The sequence below is a fragment of the Canis aureus genome, chromosome 28 (assembly GCF_053574225.1).
Source record: "Canis aureus isolate CA01 chromosome 28, VMU_Caureus_v.1.0, whole genome shotgun sequence".
Classification (NCBI taxonomy): domain Eukaryota; kingdom Metazoa; phylum Chordata; class Mammalia; order Carnivora; family Canidae; genus Canis; species Canis aureus.
In genome coordinates, this window is record NC_135638.1 from 5,658,742 (window position 1) to 5,685,321 (window position 26,580).

Below are 26,580 nucleotides of genomic sequence, written 5' to 3' on the forward strand. Positions count from 1 at the left end.
CATGAACAAATTAATGAGCCCCAACTCTTTCTCCAGTGAAATACAAGCTTGAGTAAAACTCACAGACAGGATAAATCCCTTGAGATCTCAATTATCTTTTACTATGTTCCAAAACTCCTAATCTAGGACATTAATTTCAGGGTATATAGGAGTTTATATAAAATGGTATTCTTTTTCATTCTAAAGCAAAGTAGTGAGTTTGACTGCCCACCTCTTCCCCCCAAAATACCACAACTTACCGCATAGTTCTTCTGTGTCAAGGTTGCTGAAAAGAAAAAGAAAAAAAAAAGTATTACTTTGGTAATATTTAAGTTTTTAAATAGTTAAATACTGTTATTCCCCAATCTATACTACTGTATTAATAGATGATATGTAGTTATAGCATTTCTCTTATAAATTCTACATTACTTAATCATATTAAATGACAATTACATCAGATTCTTTTTTTTTAAAAAACACATTTATTTGAGAGGGAGAAGTAGACAGCCTGATGCAGGGCTTGATCCCAGGACTCTGAGATCATGACCTGAGCTGAAGACAAACACTTAATCAACTGAGTCACTCAGGCACCCCGGTTTTATCAGATTCTGTCTTTGAACAAATAATTCCTGGGTTTGTGTTTCCCCCAGTATCCTGCTGGAGGATACTGCCTAAGTATTAAGCTTATAGGCTTTGGAGCCAGAATGCCTGAGTTCAAATCCTGACTCTACCATTTACCACCCATGTAACCCTGGGTACTTGGCATCTCTGGGTCTCAGTTCCTCAACCACAAGATAAGGATAGTAAGTTCTGTTTCATATGAATGCAATAGGATGTAAGTGAGTTAATACATATAAAGCAGTTAAAAGAGTAACTGGCATAAAAGGTTACTTAATAAATGTTAGCTATCATGATTTCTGACTTGATAGAATGGCTATAATGGTTCCATACTCAACCACTGAGGTTAAGTTTGACTCAATGCCTTTTTGGAATGACCTCTGAAACATAACAAATATTCCATGGCGTAAATATTACATGTAAAGAATAGTCTCCTCTTACTCTTATAAAGTATAGAACAGCAGAGAAAATATTCCTATCAAAACAATGTCTTGACCATGGCGGGCACAGTACAGGAATGCAAGAATGGTCCAAATATCAAGCAATAAGTCAATATAAGGTTACATTATAACCTAGAGGAGAACACTCGTATTAAATACTAGATGGGGAAAAAATAAATAAATAAAAATAAATAAATAAATAAATAAAATAAAATAAAATAAATACTAGATGGGAACTTAATAAAATCCAACACTCCTAATTTTGGTAAATTTAAATAAAATTGGAATAAGAGTGGACCTCTTAAAGATGGTAAGACTTACTAAAAGTCAGCTGCAAACATCAATTAACTGAAAATCTTGGACACTGTCCAGCTGCCCCGTAGGTCAAAGCTCAATGGAACTAGCCGTGATCACCCAGTCCTCCTCCATGCGGCAGGCAGGCCCGGTATGAGTGGAAGCATTCCAAACACTGGGTCTTTTTTTTTTTTTTTTCCATCACTAGTTGTAATATAATTTTAAATTCAGGATGTTATCCTCAGATGCTGAATATTTGATTTTTTTTTTTAATATTTGATTTTGGATAAAAGAGTCTTCTGTGGTAGTTTCAGCGTGGGTTTCTGCTCCTTCATGCATTCATTCACCCCACAGGCATTCATTGCTGTGTGCCAGGCACTGTTCTAACCGCCACAGGTCAATCAGGGTGCAACAGGTACTGAGATGAGGATATCCACTCCCTAGTCTCTAGCAGCTGGATTTAGAGGTACACTTGTACGGTAAATGATTAAAATGTGGTAAAATCGTTGCTATGGGGGAAGTGGCTAAGTGCAAGAGTATCAGGGACTATAGAGGATGAAATTTTGCAGCGACATCTCAAGGGTTGAATGAGTAGAAAAGGCAGACAAAGGAAAAACATTCCAGTGAGAAGAAACACTATTTGCAAGAAAAAATATGCAAATGGGGAGTAGTTCCTTTGGCTGGAACATAGATCATTAATAAAGAAATAGGACTAAACAATGAAAAGCCTCATGTGATCATCTAGAAGGTTTCTACATTCTCTCTTGTGAACTTGGCATCACAGAGGATTTTAAAGAAGCTGAGTGACATCGTCAGATTTATACTTTAGAAAGGTCACTAGCACATGGGTTGCAGTTAGACAAAAAGAGGGTGAAAAAGAGGCCTAGAGAACAGTTTGGACATTATTACTAGGGTAATAATATATGTAAAATTCGAGGACTCCTACGCACCTCCATTGGATGGTCTTGCACACCTCCATGGGTTGATTACTCCAGTGTGGGATCAACTGGCCCAGACTAGTAATTTCAAATCTACAAATTTCTAGGTGAAATCTCTTCACTTAACTCCCTCAACAGAGTTGTCATCATTTTATTTCATTTATCACATTCTTTCTCTGTATGTTTCTTCAAATCATTTGATCGTACATTGCAGATGTGCTATCCTTTTACCCCTAAATTCTTCAGTGTGTATTTTCTACAAATAAGGATGTTCTCTTACATACAAGTGAAGAAAATTAATATTGATTCAATGCCATTATCAAATCTGGCAGTTCTCAGGACGCTGGGTGGCTCAATGGTTTGGCATCTGCCTTTGGCTCAGGCTGTGACCCTGGAGTCCCGGGATTGAGTCCCGCATCAGGCTCCCCACAGGGAGCCTGTTTCTCCCTCTGCCTGTGTCTCTGCCTCTCTCTCCGGGTCTCTCACAAATAAATACATTTAAAAAAATCTTAAAAAAAAAATCTGGCAGTTCTCAAATATCTGTATGTATACTTAGCCTTACACCTTTTTCATTTCTTTTTGTGTAATTTATAGTGTATAAATATTAATAACAGTGGTGAATACATAGGATTTGTAAGTCTTTTTTATATGTTAGGATTTCAAGCCAAAAAACCATTACCTAATATGAGAGCTTGATCAGAGGTGCAGGATGGATAGGCAGAGATGGGGAGAAGGGCCAAAAGGATGGTCAAATGTGAAGGATTTCGAGGTGAAACTATCAAAACTTGGAATCTTACTGGATTCAGAACTAGATCACCTCAAAATGTTTAGTATCATTTCAAACATTTTGGCCACTAACACATACGTGTCATTTCCTGACCTTAGTGTTTTCATAGAACTTCAGCCTTGGAAAAGGATATGAAAGGTCACAACGTTGTTTTTTTGTATTTTCCTCAGAATGGTTCACAGGTTCATAATGAGATTTCCAATTTTAAAGGAATGAACAGTCCAATCCACTATGAGAGCTGAATCACATGGAATATATCATAAAACATAGTTTGGAGTAATTTGCATGACATTAGTTTTACTTGGTCCTTAATAAAAGGCTACGTTCCCAGAGTACTATAGTGACTGGCCCCTCAAGCACCCCTTTATTTAGCTGTTTCTGTGCTAAATTTGTTGTGCATAGAAAAGCATGGTTGTTTTTAGAGTAGCCTCAGATGGGTTGTTTCTATATAACTGATTTCTTCCGAGATACCTCCGTCTGGTGGGAACGTGCGATCGTAAAGGAATATTCAGCCGCAGATAAGCCTACAGTATATCTGACAGCGTGTGATATTGTCCTGCTTCTTTTCACATTTATAGCAAGAAAACCTATAATCTTTTAGCTATGCTATTTTTTTTAAAGAAAGCTAGATGGAAAGAATAAATGCTAGTTACATTATAAACACTCTTATGGAAACAGACCCAGAGGGGTGTTCCTATCAGAATGCATCCTCAGCTAGATGCCAAGGCAGGGGAAAGCACAGACATTCAGTGCAGCCCGACTGACAAGTGAGGGGGAGAAATGGAAACAAACTAAGTGCTCATTAGCTGAATAACTAAGCAAATTGCATATCATTACATAATCATTAAAATCTATCTAAAGAGTTGTCAATAGCTTGAGAAAAGCTTATGTGTGGAAGTTATGTAAAAATGTGAAACCAGATATAAATGGTATACGTAAGATCAAAAAAAAAATCAATTATATTAAGGACTTGGGAAAAAGTGAGTAAGAACGCCAACAGTGGGCCACGTTGCTTCTGGATGCTGGGACTCTGGGTGGGTTTGCCTTTTGCCTTCTTTACAGTTTTCCAAATCTTTTTGTCTTATTACAAGGTTTCATTTATAATGGGAAGAGCGAATTTTGTGATTATAGATAGAATGACTCAAGGATGCTAAGCATAAAAGGTTCATATTGGCTAACTTATGAATCTACTTGGTATAAATTACGATATATCTGTCCGTTTGTACCCACCACTCAATTCTGCAAAATGCACCACTCGGATGCTCCAAGTGCAACAAGGACACCACATGCACTGAAAACACCCTCATTTACACGTCTTAGGGGGAGCTGAGGTTTTGACTTTACTCTTCTGTGTTGGGCACTCTTGAGTTCTGAAGAGCTAAATCGCCCTCCTGAGAAGTATGTTTACTGTCAAGAAAAGAGAAAATATTTGGGAAGTGCAGACTGATTTCTACTTGGGAATTCAGCATCTTTCTAATATAACCCTTTAGAAGTCCGCTCTCAATTCTAGGGTCTACCTCAAAACAATTTTAGCTTCACATTAATATTCTTAGTTATCTCCGAAGCATTTTTCAATGGGTTTAGAGATCTTTGCAGCATAAATAAGAACAAAGGATTATGACTTTCTTGCTGAAAAATCACCCTTCTAAACTCCTTCTTTGCTTCTGATTATATTCAAGATTTTTAGCTTCTTCAAAATTAACACGCTGTGGATCTTAGCAGGAAGCTTTAACATCTAAGTCCCACCTCACATTTCACTGAGCTTCCAGTTCATCACCCGCCAGTCTGAACATTACCAGTGCAAAGAGGTTTCTTTCTTCAGTTGGCAAAACACTTTGCTAAACACTGCTAAGCTCCCTAATAACCCGAAGGAGTTAATTCTGGCTTATGAAGATGTTTACCTCCAGACAGTATTTGAGGCAAGGAAAATGTGACTCAGCAAGCAACACGCTTAGTTACTCCCTGATGGGAGCACTGTAGCGATGCCCACATTGGTTTATTGGCAGACTAGCAGGCTGGCTAAGTAACAAATATGCTCAGCTATCATAGTGTTCATCTTACAAAAGAATATTATGATCTTCCAATTCACTAAGAATTCACTAATAATCTGAGCAGAGTATCTTTCCATTCTGAACACATTCATCAGAGCAAATGTGTTCAGCGAGTTCTGACGCAAAAAACAAAACAGCATGAATGAAGATCAATAGGAGCAATATTGGGGGATCAGAAAAATGATAAAGACCCCGACCTTGCAGATATGTTGGAAGGGTTTTTTAACCCCACGAAGTAGATCTGTAATTGGTCATAAAGAGTCTGGTCTTCCTAGAGTCTGTCCCTCTGGTGGAGGGGGACAGGGCAGACAGTGAGAAAGACTAGGGCCTAGATTTGGGATGTGCCTCCTCTGATGGAGCAGATGCTGTAGATACAAACTAAGATGAGCTGAGCTCTCTCAGCTGAGCCCTCTCCATCTAAAGCATCACAGAATTGTAGCCAAAGGGATTTCAGGAACAGATTCTATTCAGATATCGCCATAGGCAGGGGCAAGTTTAGTCACCAGAGCCCTGACCCAAGAGGTAGCATGAGTGCTGGTCCCCGCTTGTAGAAGAACGACCATACCACACAGGTTATCTAACAGGGCCTTGGACTGTGCGATGAGCCAAGAAGACCAGAACCAGCATAGAAATGGAAATTGCTCTTTTTAAACATTAACATTTTTTTCCCCAGTGCAAAATGATCACCACAATCAAGTTAACTAATGCATCCATTACCTCACATGATTATCATTTTCTTAAAAACTGGTTTTTATAATCAAGACAAATACTCAGTTTCAGAAGCAAGGCAATATGTACGGCCAAGCTATCAACACGGTGTGACTGTGTACACGTCGGAAAGAGCTCTGTAAATCCCTCCTGCTGAAGGCCAAAATTGCTCCTGGAACCTAGAAGAGGTCAGATCCTGTAATTACAGGTAAAACAGTCTTAAGTATATGGAGATGAGGGCTGAAGAGTGTTGTAGCGGGCAGCATTTGGCAAGCAGCTGGCTTGAAGTGTGGAAGTAGAGTCTATAGTGATAATAGACTTTGCATTTGGTGTCCTCTATAGGAGGAATTTATAGGAGGTACACAGACAAGAATCTGAATCTTGCTAATACTGAGACAGATTAAGGTCAGACTATTTCCACACATAAACACAAGGTCTCCTGTGAGAGACACAAGGAGATTAGATAAACATTCTATTTTTCAAGGCAAAAGTTAATCACTTACGTGTCCAAGACAATAAACACTTTCTATGTGCCTTGTACTGGGTTGACCTCCCCCAAGAAGGTTTGTTCAAGTTTTACACCCAACATCTATGAATCGATGGATTCATAGATGGAAATAGGATCCTTGTAGATATAATCAAGTTAAGGTGAGGTCATACTGAGTTAAGGTTGGCCCTGGTTTGGACTCAGAGGCAGACAGGGAGAAGAGGTCCTGGGAAGATGGAGGCAGAGACTGGAGTGTGATGTTGCCTTGAGTCAAAAACACCAAGGACTGCTGGCAAGCACTAGAAGCAAGGAAGTGGAGGAAGAACTAAGAATTCTCCCCTGGAACTTTGGAAACGGCATGGCCCTGCAAACAGCCTGGTGTTAGACTGCTAGCTTCTAGAACAGATTTCTGTTGTTTTAAGCTACCCAATTGGTGACACTTTATCACAGCAGCCCTAGGAAGCTAATACATGTTTTACCACATGCTGTGGTCGATTCCAAAGCTATACCCACAAAATAACACTACCTTTTCATTTCTGTGTCATTTTAGTAACTTGGGAATTTAGTGAACTGAAGAGCTGGCTCGAAAGTTGGCAGTTACTATATTGCATTAGATGAACTGAAGTTTGGGAATTCCAAATGAAAGCTCATGGTACCCCAAAGAATCAAGCAAAGGGAAAAATAAAAATAAATTTTTTAAGACCCCAAAGAACTCAAAGTTAAATAGCAGCAACATACTTGGAGCACTTGGCTTATGCCAGGTACAGCGTTGAAAGCTTTACCTGGTGTAGCTCACTTCCTACAACTCTGATTTCATGATCCCTATTGTACAAGGAAGGGACTAGGCCTTAGATAAGGTTCAGTATCTTATCTGAGGTCACACATATGAGTGGCAGAACCAGGATTCAAACCCAGGTGTGTTTAACTCAGGAAAGCTCTTGGGATGGCCGGGTGGCTCAGTGGTTGAGTGTCTGCCTTTGGCTCGGGGCATGGTCCCAGGGTCCCGGGATCGAGTACCACATCGGGCTTCCTGTAGGGAGCCTGCTTCTCCCTCTGCCTGTGTCTCTGCCTCTCTCTCTCTCTCTCTCTCTCATGAATAAATAAAATATTTTTTGAAAATGCTCTTAGCCATGAGATACAGGAATTACGGACTCAGTGATAGATATCTGGAGTCATCAGAACAGGGAGCACTCAAAACCATAGGAATAGTCAAACTACAAAGTGTTCATAGTTCATAGAGAGAGCCATGGATGGACACTTCGATGTAAAGCACCATGTCATCACACCTACCAAAGGTGAGGGTAGTGATCTCTCCAACTTGCTTTTCCTTCATTGAATTCTGAAGTCACACAAGGGCAGGTACTTTATCCCATCTACTATATACAAACATTAAAAATAGGATCTGACACAAAGCAAGGACTGGATTAATACTTTTTGAACTGAATCCTAGAGATGACCATCGTTTAAGACCCCAGTAGAGAACAATCCCAATTTATGATGAAAAAAATTAAAAACCTATGAATATAGTGAACCAAGGAAGTAAAAGATATCTGTACTGAAATCCTTAAGATACTGATGAAAGAAACTAAAGACACAAATAAGTGCAAGATGTTCTATGCTCATGAATTGGAAGATTATGTGTCCATACAATCTAAAGCAATCTACAGATCCAATGCAATCCCTATCAAAGTTCCAATGGCATTTCTCAGAAATAAAAATAATAATCCTACAATGTGTATGAAACCACAAAAGATCCCAAATAGCCAAAACAATCTTGAGAAGGAAGAACAAAGCTGGAGCCCATCATGCTCCCTGATTTCAAATGATATATATTACAAATCTATGATAAAACAGTATATTATTGGCATAAAACATAACAATGAAACAGATTAGACAGCCCAGAAATAAACCCATGAATATTCATAGTTAATTTATGTCAAAGGCGCCAAGAATACACAATGGGTAAAGGACCGTCTCTTTAATATATGGTGATGAGAAAGCTGGACAGCCACAGGCAAAGAATGAAACTGGGCCCCTGTCCTACACCAAACACAAAAATGAACTCAAATTCAGACTTAAATTTAAGACTTAAGTTTAAAATGGAAATTAGGGATGCCTGGGTGGCTCAGCGGTTGAGCGTCTGCCTTTGGCTCAAGGTGTGATCCTGGAGTCCCAGGATCGAGTCCCACATCAGTCTCCCTGCATGGAGCCTGCTTCTCTCTCTGCCTGTGTCTCTGCCTCTCTCTGTGTCTCTCATAAATAAAAAAATAAAAAAATAAAAATAAATAAATAAATAAAATGGAAATTAAAGACTCAAAATTTAAGACCTTCAACAATAAAACTCCTTTAAAAAAAAAAAAGTGGGGGTAAGCTCCTGAACACTGGGTCTTGGCAACGACTTTTTTTGGATTTGACACTAAAAGGCAAAAAGAGCAAAAACAAACAAGTGGGACTTAATCGCAGCAAAGCAACCCATTAATAAATGAAAAGACAAGCTATGGGATGGGAGAAAAATCTCTTAAATGTCTCTCTGATAAGAAGTTAATACACAAAATATATAAAGAACTCATACAACTCAATAGCCAAGAAACAATCTCATTGAAAAACTGCCAGAGACTTGAATAGACCTTCTTTAAAAGAGATACAAAGGGCCAACAGGTGCATGACAAGGTGCTCGACAGCACTAGTCATCAGGGAAATGCAAATCAAATCCCCACAGAGACACCACCTCACACCTGTCAGAATGGCTCTCCTCAAAAAGATGATAAACAGCAAGTGTTGGTGAGGGACGGAGGGGAGAGAACCGTCATGCACTGCTGTTGGCAATGCAAACCAGTAGAGCACTACGGAAAACACTGTGGAGGGTCCTCAGAAGGCCAACAATGGCACTACCACAAGTTCTAGCAATAGACACCCACAGCTGGGTATTGAAATGAAGAAAACAAAAATGCTAACTCAAGGAGCCGTGTATGCATCGCAGCATTATTTACAATGGTGGAGACATGGAAGCCACCTACGTGCCTATGGACGGATGAGCGGATAAAGAAGTTGTGAGACATTCGTAGGACTATTATTCAGCCACGAAAAGGGGACTCCTGACATCTGGGAAGACACGGAGGGACCCTGAAGGCATCATATACGTGAAATAAGACAGAGGAAGACAAATACCACATTCTGCAGAGGAGGCTAAACAGGGCAGGCAGAGGATTAAAAAAAGGGGGGGGGGAATCAGCCCGGGGTCTCAGAAGTCTAGAAGAGAGTTCCAAGAGCTCTTGAGACTGAAGAAAAGATGCAGTAAGGCGTGAAGAAGAATCAGTACAGTTCACATTTGAGGTCTTTGGCAACTTATGAACAACGCTTTCAGTCCTTCCCTGAGATTGGGGGCCTCAGAGATGCAAGAACCACGTCCACATGACTCTGAAGAAATGGGACACAAAAGCAAGAGATAAGGGAAAACTAAGGTGACATCGTGAGAGCTGGAATGGAGGGAGAAGGTCACATCCCCAGGCTGGAACCAGCGGGCAGAGGGGACAGAGGTGGGAACCGGTGGGGAGACGCCCGCCAGGAAGACACAGGGAGGAGGAGCCTGAAGCACAGGTATAGCCTGAGGATGGGGAGGCGTAGTTCTTTGTGCAGACCAAAAATTAAAACAAAACAAAAACCAAAAAAAAAAAAAAAAGGCAGACAGCTCATTGGTTCATATCTGTGACTGTTTTCTAATTTTTTTCCTAGAAGTTTCTAAATCTGGCTGAGCATCTGAACCACCTGGAGACTGTTTTGTCTTTTTGTGTAGATTTTCAGGCGTAACATTTAGAGATGATGCTTCAGAAATTCAAGGTGTGGCTCCTCTGTCAGAAAAGGTGCCAGGGTGATTTTAGTAAGCGGCCTTTACCCGTGACACTGGGCCTCAAGTCAGGTATTTCTTAGAAGGGAAACCATCCGCAAAGAACACCTGTGTTATAATTTATTGGTAATTGTGTAAGCATCAGCTCGGCCATTCCGTCAGCCGAATCCCCTCTCCGACCTCCTTCCCTGGCTCTCCCGACGTCCAAGGTCCATTTAGGAGGAGACGGGACCCGCTCACACGGGAGGGCGGCCTCCAAACAGACAATGGCGCATGTGGCCTGGCTCTCTCGTAGGCCGCGCACCACGGCTAGTGGAGGAGACCGACGGGAATAAAACTCCCCCGAGGCACGGTCAAGTCTCCTCTCTCTGGACGGGTCCTAACACTTACGTGGGCCTCTAGGCCCGTCTTCCAACTCCAGCTGCAAGCCGGCTTCACCTCCTGGGCCTCCCCAGTGGGCCAGGCCCGGAGCCTGTCGGACAGGGCTGCTGAGCCCGGGCCCGAGAGTCTCCGTCGTGAGGAGGGCGCAGGCCTAGGCCTTCCTCTCAAGCCTCCAGTGATGCTGCCGCGGCCACCGGGCCTTGCCCACAGCTTGAGGGCAGCTGCAGCTGCTTGGCCTACTTCTCACCTGGGAGCTGCCCTCACGGGCCACAAGCACCCCCACAAGCACCGCCTTGTTCACGGCTCGTGAAGGAGTCTTGTAGCTAACTGCGGGCGTTAGTCAAGAGATGGACTTCGACACCTCCCATTCGAGGCGTCGCCCACGGGACCTTAAGTCACAGTTGTGTCCAAGGCTCTGATTTTGAGCAGCTTTGTGGACACAAATAGTGTTGAAAACTGCACCTTGAGTGTTGCCGCGTATGGAGAGTGTAACGGATCTGTGTTTTACAGACATTCTTTCCACAAAAGGTATTTCGTGTGTAGGGGAGAAAAAAAAAAACCCAAACCCTACTCTGGCTTTCCAGTTATCTCACATAAATAAGGAAATACTGGGGATGCCTGGGTGGCTTAGCGGTTGAGCTCCTGCCTTAGGCCCAGGGCGTGACCCTGGGGTCCTGGGTTCGAGTCCCGCATTGGGCTCCCTGCATGGAGCCTGCCTCTCTCCCTGCCCATGTTTCTGCCTCTCTCTGTGTCTCTCATGAATAAACAAACAAAATTAAAAAAAAAAAAAAGGAAATACTGGGGTGGAGGCTCCGGGAAAAATAATAAAAGTTTACCAGACACTGTTTTCATGGCTGAGGTTTCTCATTGCCGAATTGTAAAATAACCACTAGCAGCTGCTCGGGCTTAGTTACGCTCTCGGCTGTGAGAGGATGCTGAGCTCTAACTGGCTGACTGACATCTGTATCTTCCAGAACTGAAAAGCTGTCCCGTGGCTCAGGTCCTCATAGGACGAGCATGGGGCTCCCCACCCTTCCAATTCCCTTTTCTGTTGTGGTCTCACTGCTTCCTCTCTATTGCTCAACCCCGAGCCCCTCCCCGGCTGCCCCCAATCAGGGCTCCTCCCAGTGTCTGCTGGGGAGTTCTTCCCTTTTCCTTTTCTGGTCTTCGTTCTTATTTCTTCCACCTCCTGCTATGTCTCAAACCAATGAGCTGTGACACTGAAAAGCTTAGTCTCTACAAGGCAGTAGACCTCTCTTGCTTAGTCTACTCATCTCTTCATTCTTCTCTACCATCACCCCCCCCCCATCTCTGGGGAACCTGCCCCCAACTATAGGTTTCTTAAGGAGCTGCTGACCCAATACCCCAGTTCCTCCCTACCTCAGCCCAATCCACTTGGCCACATGCATGTGCAAGAAAATAGTCTCCTCTCCCCTCAGCTGTGATGAACGGCCCCGGACTGAGCCCACTGTGTAAATGGGGCCATTGAGAGTGCTCCCCGGGGATTTTGTGCATGGCCTCTTAAGAGCACAGCTCCCTCTTACCTCTGGAGGGGCTGAGGTAATAGGATAGAGCCTCGCACTACCGAAAGCCGCTCACCCTTCTCGCCACATGGCACAATCTTATCTGTGGTAGAAGGAACGGAGACAATCCTGAGAGAGAAACAACTGGAGGGAGAGGCAGGAGAAGCAGTGGGACAGCATGAATGAATAAGAATAATGACCCCAAGTCCCTAGATTCCCTGTGACAAGCTGTTACACCAAGAGTCTCTCTCTAGTCATGGAATCAATGATTTCTCTCTCTTTTCCTCTTTCTTAATCTACTTTGAGTTTAGCGTCTGTCACATGTGGCTGAAAAAAGACTGAAAATTCATACTAATGACAGCACTTCTCCAAAATTAATCTTCCCTCCATGAGGGACATTAAAATTTGGGACTTCTGCTGGCTCAGCTGTGTCTACCACCGCGCGGTGGCGAGCCCTTCCCTCCCTCCTCTCACCTCAGCCTTGTTTCTTATCTAGCCCCTTCTCTACCCAGAACTCTTTCAGGAGCCCCACAAACATTCTCCAGAGCAGTGTTTCTTGAACTTTCCTTGGGGAAGGGTGAGATTTTTAAATTTCCATTTTCTGCCAGAGTAAGAGTTTTATATATACATATAAAAAAAACTGTAAAAATGAATTACTAGATCATGTGCTTCAATATCATCGCAATGTCAAACACCGTCAAGTTTCCTTATCTCAGGTGGACAAGTAACAGGTTGTGGGCCACTGTGGGTCTGTGGCCTGCACTTTGAGAAGTGCCAATACGGAGAGCTGCTATCGTGCAGACTGATTTTAATGCCTCTGTTTTAGTTCTCAGAATTTCTTTTTTAAAGATTTATTTTAGAGCGAGCACATGAGTGGGGTGGGGGGTGGGGGCAGAAGGAGAGAGAGAGAATTTCAAGCAGGTTCTACCTCCAGTGCAGAGCCTGATGCATGGCTCGATCCCAGGACCCTGAGATCATGACCTGAGCCGAAATCAAGAGTCGGACACTTAACCAACTGAGCCACCCAGGTGCCCCCAGATTTTATTTCCAAGAAACGTGTTTTGCATCAGAAACATCAGCACAATGTGCAAATAACAACCGGAATCTGCTTTTGTTCTATCACAAATAAGTTAGGTCTCTATTGTCTAATCTCTTAAAATAACTGGATTGTTAAAAAGCCCAAATTTAACTAAAAAGGAGTTTATGGTCCTACATTTTAAAGGGTTTCCAAATAATGTCAACAAAGTGTTAAAGGTTCATACTCTCCCATCTTCTTATGTATTACTTAATAAAATTTCTAGGTAAAGGATTGTTTTACATTATATAAAATGGCTTCATGAATAAGGGGGTTTCATAAGATGGGTTAAGTTTCAAAAAACACAGATTTTTTAGAAGTATACACAAAGCATCAGAAAATTGTCTTAAGAAAGTTTGCTATGACTGGGAATGTCTAAATCTTTTCAAAAGATGAAAAGAACTAAGAAATATAAAGGCTACTTTGGAGAGTAGAAAAAATGATGTTTGGGGGCATATTTACACCTTTTTTATATGATAAAAATTGTTTGCATAACTCTGAATTCGGTGTGCCTCAGAAAATATTTGCTCCTTCTTCCTAGCATTTCTAAAATTCAATCTTGTTGCCTTATTTTAAACATCACGTTGCCATTCAGAATTCAACCTTTGCCATCAGGCAAACAATAAAAAAAAAGACCAGTGGAAAAACACTTCAGAAAATTGTTCAATCTAGGAAAGAAAGATAGCTTTAGAAGTAAGAAATGAATCCTTTCCTTTTTTTTTTCTAATTAAAAATCAATATTCTGTTGTCACAAAATACATTCATGTGCCTTGTATGTATACGAGAGGAAAAAAATCAATTCTTCTGGGATCTGTATAGGTTTTTGGAAAGGATAGAAGTTCCCAAAAGTAAGCACTATACTAAGTTAAAAAGTGCAAAAATGTTCATTGTAAGTGAAGGAAGAGACAGTTTATTGTGTGGCATCAAGATATATGGTATCTCTTCCAACTTTCTTCTGTATTGTTATCAAGTTTTCGATGTTCTAGATTTTTTTTTAATTTATGTATTTTAGAGAGAGAAGAAGAGCAAGTGGGGAGGGGAGAGGCAGAGGGAGAGCATCCAAGTAGATAAACACCCTGCTGAGCACAGAGCCTGACTCGGGTCTTGAACCCACGACCCCAATCATGACCGGAGAGGAAATCAGAAGTCACATGCTTAATGGATATTCTAAATTCTGTATGTGAGTTGGGGGAGGGGAAGTAAAGAGGATACTTGGTAACAACATTTTGGGCTTTACATACATCTTCTATCTCTAATATCCAATAGAATCCATTCCATTCAACTTTTTAATTTATCCACTCAAAAATACGGCTGGATAGAGGTCTTATATATATTTTTTAATCACTCCCAAAGAAAACCCTTTTTAATTTAAACATAAGTAAATATAGAAGTCTACATACAAATGCTGAGCAATATATCCTGTCAGGGGCCTGCATATCCCCCCCTTCAGGACCAATACATTAACCTACCTCATTGTTTTGCTTAATTTTACTGAGATTTCCAAAACTCAATTGTACAAGTTTATTTCAAACATCATGCTATTGAGAGCTTCATCTTTATCATCATGCATATGATGTACCTTTTTTTTTTTTTTTTTTTTTTTTTAGCAGGTAACAATCTACAACAGGGCAAACATTCAAAAGGTGAAACAGCACCTCCAGTGACAACCCTTTCCCTCTTATCTCATCCCCTAACCATTCAGGTCACTTCGAATATGGGCATCTATTATTTCCAGTCTCGTGTGTATCCCAATGATAGTCGTATATAGCCTAACGATTTTTTTTTAAAGATTTTATTTATTCATGAGAGATACACAGATAGAGGCAGAGACACAGGCAGAGAGAGAGAAGCAGGCTCCATGCAGGGAGCCCGATGTGGGACTCGATTCCGGGACTCCAGGATCACACCCTGGGCTGAAGGCGGGCGCCCAACCGCTGAGCCACCCAGGTGTCCCACAATTATTATTATTATTATTATTATTATTAATCAAAAAGTAGCATGCTCACAGTAGCATGCTAGAAGAAAGAAAAAAAGAATATCTCCAACATTTTAATAAAAAAAATCTCGGGCTCAGTTAAGCATCTGCCTTCTGCTCAGGTCATGATCTTGGGTCCTGGGATTGAGCCTCGCGTCGAGCTCCCTGCTCAGCGAGGAGTCTGCTTCTCCCCCTCCCTCGGCTCCTGCTCTCTCTCTCTCAAATGAATAAATAAAATATTTTAAAAAATAATCCCCCATAGAGCTCCAAGGCTTCACTGTGCTAGTTAAGTGGGCATGCTCCTACCTCCATAACTTCGTTCCTTCTCTCCCCTGGACTTGGAAAGACTTCTTTCCTTCCTTCCTTCCTTCCTTCCTTCCTTCCTTCCTTCCTTCCTTCCTTCCTTCCTTCCTCCTTCTTCCTTCCTTCCTTCCTTCCTTCCTTCCTTCCTTCCTTCCTTCCTTCCTTCCTTCCTCCTCCCTCCCTCCCTCCCTTCTTCCTTCCTTCCTTCCTTCCTTCCTTCCTTCCTTCCTCCCTTCCTCCCTTCCTCCCTCCCTTCCTTCCTTCCTTTTGTCACAGTGAGCCCCTTCAATGCCATGTGGTGTCCCATCTACACAATGCTGTTCTGGTTCTGACCACACCAGCCCTTCTTGACCTCCACTCCCCCGAGCCCTCAGCTGTGACTCCCAGCCTCTTCTGTAATGCTGACCCCAATGAGAATCTGATTAAAGCCATGAATCTGGGGATCCCTGGGTGGCGCAGCGGTTTGGTGCCTGCCTTTGGCCCAGGGCGCGATCCTGGAGACCCGGGATCGAGTCCCACGTCGGGCTCCCGGTGCATGGAGCCTGCTTCTCCCTCTGCCTTTGTCTCTGCCTCTCTCTCTCTGTGACTATCATAAATAAATAAAAATTAAAAAAAAAAAAAAAGCCATGAATCTTCTCTGTTTACCCACCTGAAAACTGCATATAGACACAAACACAAAAACCAATGTGGTAGTTTGAGTACCTCCGAACTATCCTTGAAACCCTAGCTTCCACAGCTTTTCTCTCCAAATCAACCAACTTGGTCCTGCCTTGAACTGTTATTTAGCTGATAAACATAACACGTTATCTCCCTCCTAGGCTGGTGAACTCCTGACGACTTCCTAGTGTCATTCTCGGTGTTCTATGAGTACCTCCTACATACAGGGGGTCTCCCAGGAGTCAGGGGTGCACCAGGTAAAGCAACAGGTCATTGTGCAGATTCCCAACCTTGCCTGCTCATAGAATCACCTAGAAAGCTTTAAAAATACTAATGCCAAGCTCCTGTCCCCAGAGCTCTTACTTAGTTGGTCTTAGGTGTACTGTTGGCCTAGTGATCTTCCAAAAAGATCTCAAGTGATTATAATGTGCAGGCAAAAATTGAGAACCACTGGTGGGTGATAATAGTGAAGTTTTTTCAGTTAGACTCGCGGAGTTTGAACTGAATTCTCATATTTTCATTACCAGTGACCTCCTAGCCAGTATTTTTAGGTAGTTTTCTTCCTGTTTTTGTGCTATAGCTCAGCTACGTCAGAGGATCTGGTTTCTGGGTGTGGCACTAGGAGCAGCAAAGAAAGTCTCAATGGAAATATTCAGTGAAAAAAGGTTGGACAGGCACAACGTACGTAGTCAAGTCGTCTCTCTGAGCCACCGTCCTTGACTTGGTGGTACTACCAAGCACTGACCAAGTGTAATCACAGAGCACATGAAGAGTGCCGCCTTCCCAGCCCTCGCCCGGGTTCCCTGTCTAAGCATTTTCCTGTGGGAGATTGGCTTCAAGAGAGACAATTTCCCTGGGAACACTTTTGTGCAATAATCACCCAAGTATAACTATGTTCTTCTCAGGTTCAAATAGTACTATCTGTATTTTAGGATTGCTGCAAATTCAAAAAGGTAAAAAATGATCTATTAAACATAAGCTTATCATTAGAGAAAAATTGTGAGCTTTATTTCAACTGGGTGAACACTAGTTTCCTTTTTCTCTTCTTTATATATATATTTAAATCAGGGTTTTTTAGGGTGGGTGGCTCAGTGGTTGAGCGTCTGCCTTCGGCTCAGGTCATGATCTCGCAGTCCCAGGATCGAGTCCCACATCGGGCTCCCTGCAGGGGAGCCTGCTTTTCCCTCTGCTTGTGTATCTGCCTCTCTCTGTGTCTCTCATGAATAAATAAAATCTTAAAAAAAATAAGGGTTTTTAAAATTTTTATTTTATTTTTTTTTTAAAAGTAGGCTACATGCCCAATATGGGGCTTGACCTCATGACCCTGAGATCAAGAGTCACATGCTCTACCAACTGAGCCAGCCAGGCACCCTGAATACTAGTTTTTTAAGGTCTTTTTATAAGGATGGAACTGAGAAGATAAAACTGAGTATGGATTTAAATTTGTATCCCCTCCCCCAAAAAAGCTAAAAAATAATTACTCTAAGATGTATCAGTGAGCTGCTATAGGCAAATCAATCGATCGCCTCAGCTTCTTCTATTTAAAATGGGCATAGCTAAGTTGGGGATGAATGGGGAGACACATGATAAGAAAATTCAAACTTAAAGACACAAAGTTCTGGTTTGACTCCCTGATCCACTCTTTGCAAGTTGTATGGCCTTGGGTAAGTCACTGAATTTTTCGTCACCATGATAGATGGTGGTAATTTAAAAGAAGGTAACAGCATAAAATGTTTAGAACAGTGCTTTGTGCTCAGTAGGATCGTGGCAGATGGTAGCTTGCCCTCTTCCTGACAGACATTCATATATGGTCAAATCAGATATTTGCCCACAATGAGTGAGCATGTAGGGTTATCAAGCAGAGACTTTGCTGATGCATTTCTCCACAAACACCCCCTCCTCCTGCAAGAAAACTGGAAACAACAAACCATATTAGTTCATTTTAACTTATTTCAGTGAAAGTGACACTGAATCCTGTGTCCTGAGGACGTAAAGAAATAAACACAATCAAAAACCAAATGGGAATTTATTTATTTATTTTTTATTTATTTATTTATTTATTTATTTATTTATTTATTTATTTTTTTAAGGAATTATTTACTTATTTGAGAGAGTACGAGCAGGGGGAGGGGCAGAGGGAGGAGGAGGGAGAGAGGGAATCTCCAGCAGACTCCCAGGCGAGCGTAGAGCCCAATGGGGGGCTTCATTCCACCTCCCACCACCCTGAGATCATGACCTGAGCCCAAATCAAGAGTCAGATGCTTAACTGAACGAGCCACCCAGGTGCCCCCCTAACGGGAATTCAATGATTTCAATGGAAATAAAGAGACCCGACCCCTACTAATAATATTAGAGTACTCAAATCTTAGATCTCCTGCTCCCTAATGGCAGGGGTCCTTCCTCCAAGCTGTCCAATAAAGCGTACTTCGTGATTTGCAGGGTGTTACATTACCTACCAGCTCTCTGTATGCATGACAAATAATCCTCACATGATTTATCTTCTCTCCACGGTTCACGATCCGTTCCAGTCCACCAGTACCCAGCCTCTGTGACATCACACAGGGTCCCTTCAAGCCTTAGTGTTTCTCTACTAATTTTACTGATTCCTTATATGACATGTTTGGCGAAATGTGCTGCTTGGTGAACAGGGCCATTTTCTTTTTTTTTTTTTGGCCATTTTCATTTTATTGAAATGAGCATCAAGGAGCATTACTATTAGAGAAGATATTTTTCCCCTTCCAGAGCAACTTCATCAATCATGTGGAGTTAAGTTTTGCATTCAAGAAAACAAGCCTTAAAATCAAAAAGGTAATTAAACTGTCTTTTCCTATCCCATCTTATTTACTTTTTTTCTATCTCTCTAGTTTCTCCTTTCTGCCTGTCCATCTTTGATCTTCCTCTCTCCATTCCTTTCTGACATCTAGAAGAGGAAATTCCAATGATTTGAAGTTAATTGAGGACTACTCTGCTTGACAGGTCATACTCTCCTCTTAAAATTTTTGGCATATTAAATTAATTCTAAACCAAAATCCATTCTGGTCCTTTCTCCTCTGGCTTTGGAGAGTTCAAAAGCAAATAATTTTGTTACAAAAATGGAAATTATAACTACATACAATGATCAACTATGGTTGTTTTGTTAATAGTTTTATTAAACTATTCGTGATTTGCATGGTGTTACGTTACCTATCAGCTCTCTGTATGCATGACAAATAATCTTTACATGATTTACCTTCTTTATCTTATCTTCTTATCTTTATTGCTTTATTACAGATAATAGTGAAAAAAATAAATAAAATCTGTTTTTTAATCTGTCATAAAAATAATATTCAGAAATCTAAATCCTTCTATTATTTTAAACTCTACAGGGCACCTGGGCAGCTCAGTCAGTTAAACGCCTGACTCTTGATTTCAGCTCAGGTCATGGTCTCAGGGTCCTGAGATTGAGCTCTGTGTCGGGCTCTGTGCTGGACATGGAGCCTGTTTGAGATACTCTCTCTCCCTCTCTTTCTGCCCCTCCTTCTCCCCACCCCCAAAATAAATAAACTATATGTCAATTCTAGTCTGGATGGTTTAGCATACAGTAAGCACTCACTAAATAACTGGAATAAACAAATAAGTAGATAATAGCATCGACTGAAAAAAATACTTGATTTTTGATTGACGCATTCTCATTATCAAAGATACTTAAAGCTAAATTCTCTGTCCTAAATCGTTTGCTATAAAAGACTGAAGACCAGTCACAGCTAGTCTCTTACAATAAGCAACCCATAAAACATTTATTTAAAGTATTCTTTGAGGCTTCTGGAACGATCACAGTTCCATCTCAACAGAGATCAAGCAAAGTTCATCACAGATTTAAATCTATTATGACATAATTACTGCAGTTTCCATTTTGATGACAATAAGATGTCTGTTATTTTCTTTCTTTGTGAAGCATCAAGGGTAAGTGAAATAATTACTCCTGCAATTTCAGTGTTAAACCAAAAGTTATTTTGCAATAACAAGCCTAGGAAAGCATTAGATACCAGTGGCCAAATGTGGTCATACTGAAGACATGTGCACCCAAAGGATACCTATTAAAGGTAAGTTGGCAACACTGGTGGAGTCATTCCAGGTCTGAAAGGTTACCTTATGTAAGTGGCATTAAAATCAAACACAATCGTAGCTATGTTCAGTGTTACCTTAAAGCTGGCATGAAAGTACCTAGGTATCATTTTGTGGTAATTAAGGAGATGTCACTTTTTGTTCACTCAGCCCAGCTTAAGCTCTGCTTCACAGAATTTAGGATGTACCAGGTGGCACTTCATTCTAGAAAACCCTGTGGTCTCCCGGCAACTCAAAAGAAGATATAAGCATTACTTTGTGGGCTTTTAAAAATTATTCAGGGAAAATCTACTTCAAAAATTAGGAACATAGATGACACTCAAAGAAGAAAAACGACCACGCTATTTGGAGAAAAAAAAAATTGCTCACTTTGGAAATTTTGCTCTTAATTTTTACCACTTACCAGTGTTTTCTGATTTTCCATAAAGATGAAAAAATTGCAAGGTCTCAAGATAATCAAAAAGACATCAAGTGAAGTGAAAGCAGTTATACTTCAAATGTTTTCTTTGCAACAAATATCACTTGAAAACTGCTTAAGGTTTTACTTAAATAAATAAATGTATAAATACGTACCTATGGCTCATAAATTTTTTCGATTAATGGAATTTACTATTTGTACAAAATACTATAGTCAATGGGAAATGAACCAGTGCCTGCTTTGGAGAAACTTTTGGGTTTTTTTGGAGGGCGGGGGGAGACCAAAGATAAACACCTGTGAAACTGAAAGTGTACTAATAAAACAGCATATTGAAAAGCTCTAATTAATAATAGTTCAAAATAAGTATATAAGTACTATAATTACGCATGGTACGTATTTTCAAAGAATGAATCAAAGTCTTCCCGTCTGCTTTTATGCCCACAACATCTGTTATTATTTCCTTCTACTGAATAGGTTACTACTGAATAGGTTACTACTTTCTTAGAGAACCAAAGACAAGATAGACCACAAACAAGAGAGGAGTGTGATAATTAATTTTACATGTCAGCTTGGTTGGGCCACAGTGCCCAGATATGCGGTCAAAATTATGCTGGATGTTTCTGTGAAAGTGTTTTTGGATGAGATTAACATTTACACCAGTGATCTGTGAGAGTAAAACAGCCTGTCCTTCATAACGTAGGTGGGCTATGGTCATACAAAGACATGGATAGAAAAAGATCGATCTCCCTCAAGCAAGACAAAACTCTCGAGCAGATGGCTTTTAAACTTGAGCTGCAATACTTGCTCCTTCAAGCTCTCCAGCCTGCCAGCCCACCCTGCAGATTGGGACTCTTTGGTCTCCAAAATTACATGAGCCAATTCTTTAAAATAACTTCTTTCTATATAAAAATATATCCTATTGACTCTCTGGAGAACCCTGACGCATACCGAGGGTTGGATTCTTGACTTTTGACCCAGGTAAGAAAAAAGATTTAGAAGAATATGACTCGGTAACAGCTAAGCCTCCCTACCCCTCAACTAGATACAAGTTCCCTAGAAGAGGGGAAAATGGAAAGAACTGAGATTCATGTGTTATCTTCCCAAAGGTCATTTACCCTGTCTTCCCTTCAAGGCCAAGTCTGTAGTGGAAGTGGTGTTTCGGTGGGAGGACCGTAAAGAAGTGTGAGATCGGACAACAGGGAGGCTCTGTGACTCATCCCCAGGTAGAAAGACTGGTTTTCCTCTAGGTTGGCATGATGGGAGCAGCAGATCTATGGGGGATGGGGGTGGGGTGTCCGGGCAGGACCTGCGACAGCTTCACAAAACTGCCTACCTCTATAGAGACCGGTTTGGGAACAATACAGGGATCATCAGGCTCTGAGAGCAGTAGAGATGTGGCCCCGGGAGCTGAGAGACATGAAAAGTGCTAAGGGGCTGGGAATAAGGGAATGTGCAGAGGGAGATTCTGAACCGAACTCCTGACCAAAGATCACGCAGGAAGAAGACACCACTGCAGATACATCCCCGAGAGCTGAACACAGGGACAAACACGTGCCCCTCTTCTCCCGTGATTTTGCACCAGGAATACACAACCACCAGGAACAGAGGAGAATGACCCTCCATTGACTGCAACTGATTCCATTTCCACCACCCAGCAGAAGAGGAGGCTCGAAATAGAAATTACGCTGACTTACAGGGAAAAAAAGAAAAGTGACACATCCCATCTCCTTCCCACCTGAGTTTCTGGTCTGATATACCTGGAAGTCAGGAAGCAGCACAGAATAGAAAGTAGAGGTAGGGATGGGTTCCGGAGTCATGGGTTCTAGCCCAGGCTGACACAGTCATAATTTTGAGAAATCGCTCTATCTTCTTTGAACTCGGTTTCCTCAAATGAAAGATGAAAGAGTTATAGACCCAGATTTCCCTGAAGAAGCTTGGTTTTTCCTCTTCCTTGATACACTGTCAGTGATCAAAAACTATAAGAGGAAACATCCTGCTCAGAAGGAAGTACTTCTGTCTAAAAATGACGCTAGACTTTGAATTTCCACAGTTTCCAGCCCATAGCCAGTGCTTGGTACGTATCTGTATGAGTGAGATGAAACAAATCTGAGTCCAGCGTTGGAACTATCCGAGGGGTCCCGTCCCGTAGCGTGTCTCACTCTTCCGGTGGGAGAGCATGAACCAGTTCTAATAACAGGCAGTGCAGCCAACGAAAAATCGTCAAGTTCATTTTTCTGCTACACGCTAAAAAAAATATGAAAGAGTTTTCGGAAATTGCAAAGAAAAAGAACAAGAGGAAACCTAAAGAGAGTCTTCCCTCCTTCCTTTGCTAGGGCAAGCGCTACTTAGAACTCTCTTGGAGATGAAGAGGGAAGGAAAACCAGGAGCAATCCATGCATTCAACCAAAAGGAATGATTCTGGAAGGGACACGAGAGAGGTGACCTTCCACGTTTCTGCCTATCCTCATTTGCCACGTTCTAAGGCCACTTCTCCAGCACCTACAATCATGTCCCGCAAGGCCTTGGCAATAGTCACAAGGCTCTTAAACACACACCGTAAGAATCATGGGTGATGTACCAAGATTCACTGAGAAAAACAATACAGGAAAGATGGTCTGGCCATCTCAGTGTCAGCACTGTCTTGACACTGCAGCTCTGCAGAAAAAGTCCTACGTTGGAAAAGCCTGGAAGTGTGGTGAACAGCTCTAGTCGTGCTCAGTGCAGAGCTAGACAGCCCAGGACTCCTCTGAGGAGCAAAGAGCTCTAGCAGACAAGATGTTCCAGCCCACGTAAAACAAACAGCAAACAGCCACCAGGAAGCCCACCCACACAGCCAGGCCCTCGAGAGCCCGCTGACGAGTCTGGTCTGCACACAGCTTCTGCGATGAGAGCTGCAGCTTCACCAACCCTCCCTCCCACCCAGCCACCCAGCACTTGTCCTGAAGGGATGAGAAACAATGGAAAAATTCAGAACGCAGTACCTCTGCATCTACTTGTTCAGCAAGTACATTGGCACCGGATACAACTTTGGGCCCAAGGACAAGTAGGTCGCCTTTTTAGGAGGCTCCCTGTGACCCACCTGAAGAATGTTCCAGAGTCTACCTTTGCACTGCACGGGGTCCTGGCTATCATGACCTCTCCGGCCTGAGCCACCTCTGTGTCCCCTCTCCTCCGGTAATTCCTTCCAGCATCCAAACTGTCCTCCTTTCATTCCGAGCTGCCACAGGAGGCCCTTCTCCCTTAAGCCAGACCCCATATATCCCATCCCCCCTTTCCTCGCTGTCCTCAGCCACAAGTCTCTAAGTCCCTTTCACCGCTGGGAAACCATTAGGAGAGCAGGGAGGTGGAGTCCCTAATGGGGATGGCATTTCTTTATCTTTTTTCTATTTTTATTTTATTTAAACTCAATTAACTAACATCTATTGTATTATTAACACATACTGTGTTATTAGTTTACATAATTAATGACCATATATTGTCATATTAGTTTCAGAGGCAGAGCTCAGTGATGCATCAGCGGCATACAACACCCAGTGCTCATCACATCACGTGCCCTCATGATGACCACCACTTGGTTACCCCTCTCCACACCCCCCTCCCCTCCAGGGACCCTCTATTTGTTTCCTAGAGGTAGGAGTTTCTCATGGTGGGACGCCTGGGTGGCTCAGTGGTTGAGCGTCTGCCTTTGGCTCAGAGTGTGATCCCGGGTTCCTGGGATCGAGTCCTGCATCGGGCTCCCTGCAGGGAGCCTGCTTCTCCCTCTGCCTATGCCTCTGCACCACCCACCCCCTCTCTCTGTGTCTCTCATGAATAAATTATTTATTTATTTATTTATTTAATAAAATTTTTTTTAAAAAAAGGAGTCTCTTATGGCTTTTCTTCCTCTCTGATATTGGCCTATTTTATTTTTCCCTCCCTTCCCTTATGATCCTCCATTTTGTTTCTGAAATCCCACATACAGGTGAAATCATATAATTCTTTCTCTGATTGAGTTATTTCGCTCAGCATAATACCTTCCAGTTGGCGACGGCATTTCCTAACTCCCTTTCCCAGATGATACCCAGAGATTCAAGCAGCTCCAATATTCTCCTGTTATTACTTAAGTCAAGGTCCTTTTGACCCTCATCTGTCTCTAGACTGTGCCCATCTCTTTTTTCAAAGGAAGTCCATTTTCCAAGCTCCTGTTGCCTGCCAACGACATGATTAGGAAAAAAGCAATTCCTGTCAACTGGAGTTCACATTTCTAAGGTGAACTCTTCAGAGAGGGAGAGTTTAATCTCCAAGGGCTCTCTAGAGAGCCCAAGATAGTTCGTTTCTACGCACATCGTCCAATCAACTACTTCCAACTACTTGGTCACTAAATTGACAGCTTCGTCACAGCTATTTTTGTTCTTCCACAGTAACACCTCTTGAAATATCAGATTTCTATTAATTGAGGACACCAGAGCCCCTGCCACAGACACTAGCAATAGCCCTCACAGAAGAGTTAAGACAGCGTGCCCAGAATGAAATGAATGGGACAGCTTCCCAGCCACCATAGTCTCCCCCCCACCCCCACCCTCCGGCCTGAACCCAAGAGGCAGCAATGAGCAAGGACTCTGTGCTTCGTGCAGTTCTGCAATTACAAGTACGATTAACCCAAGTTGAACAAAACACTGAAAAGTTTGCTTGGCCAATGCCTTCAGAAACAGCGTGAGGATTACCACTCTGCCAGACATCAGGGGAGTACATAAAGACTGATTTAGGGGCACCTCTGGGTGGCTCAGTGGATGAGCATCTGCCTTTGGCTCAGGTCATGATCCCGGGGTCCTGGGATCGAACCCTGCATCAGGCTCTGTGCTCAGCGGGGAGCCTGCTTCTCCCTCTGCCCCTCCCCTGACTTGTGGTCTCTCTCTCTCTCTCTCAAATAAATAAATAAAATATTTTCTTAAAAAGAGATTGATTTAACAGGACACTGTATAGAGTAATGGCTAAGAGCCAGACTGCCCAGGCTTACCTCACACTCTCTGTGTGATTTTGGGAAAATTACTAAATCTCTCCGTGTTCCTGCCTCCTCATGCAAAACGGGCTCACTCGTAGGTGTCTTTTGGTAAAGATTAAATAAGTTAATGATGGAACATACTTAAAACTGGCACATAAAAGTTAGCTAGTATTATTGCTCTGCATTATCAGAGTATTGATCATTCAATATCTTTCCAGATCAGAAAAATTTAAACCTACTCAGAAAGACTATTTTTTTAAAATGATGATTCAGATAAACATTATTTTCAAGGATCGCTGAAGCAGCCTCCTAATTGGTCTTTCTGTCTCCAGACTTGTCACCTTTTATCAATCCTCTTCGTTTTGGGGAGATCCATCTTTCTAAACCAGAAACCTAGTGTGGTCACTTCCATGTTGAAGACCCCTTGACGGCTCCACAGCGACCTGAGGGTAGAAACCCAGATGCCCCACTGGCTAACAAGCCTTTCATAAGTGGCTCTGTCTGTCTCTCTGGTCCCTCTCTCCAGCACCCTCCTGAACACAGTGATTTGGGCTGACTGCATGTCTTCCAAGATGCCCAATATGCCACTCTCTCTTACCCAAAGCTTCCCCATATGCCATTCTCTTCGGCTAGAAACTTCTCTCATCTCCATCCCCACTCATATCCACACCTCTTCTTGATAGTAGCTCAACATTCACTTAAAAGTCACTTTCAAGAGGTCCTGGCTGACCCCTTTCCACTAGGTCAGCTCAACCCCTAACTCCAAAACAGTTTCTATCTCCCTGTCATAATTAATCAAGTTACCACTTTTCTACTTCCTCGGCTAAACTATAAATCTCTCGTTCACCACCATGTCCTAAGTACCTCGCACAATATCTGGCACACAGTAAACACTAACACTTTGTTAGAAGAATGGTAAGTTCAGGGGCGCCTGGGGGGCTCAGGGGTTGAGCGTCTGCCTTCGGCCCAGGGTATGATCCTGGAGACCCGGGATCAAGTCCCACATCGGGCTCCCTG

At 42.2% G+C, this 26,580-nt stretch overlaps 1 protein-coding gene across 1 annotated transcript in view; it reads right to left on the reverse strand.

The window, feature by feature from the left end:
• The window catches only part of NECAB1 (N-terminal EF-hand calcium binding protein 1), a 185,766-nt gene that overhangs the window by 112,788 nt on the left and 46,398 nt on the right, over window positions 1-26,580 (reverse strand). Inside the window, exon 4 of the mRNA XM_077876306.1 lies at window positions 240-265. Within this exon, the coding sequence (XP_077732432.1) occupies window positions 240-265 (26 nt within the window). The remainder of the gene's footprint in view (window positions 1-239; window positions 266-26,580) is intronic.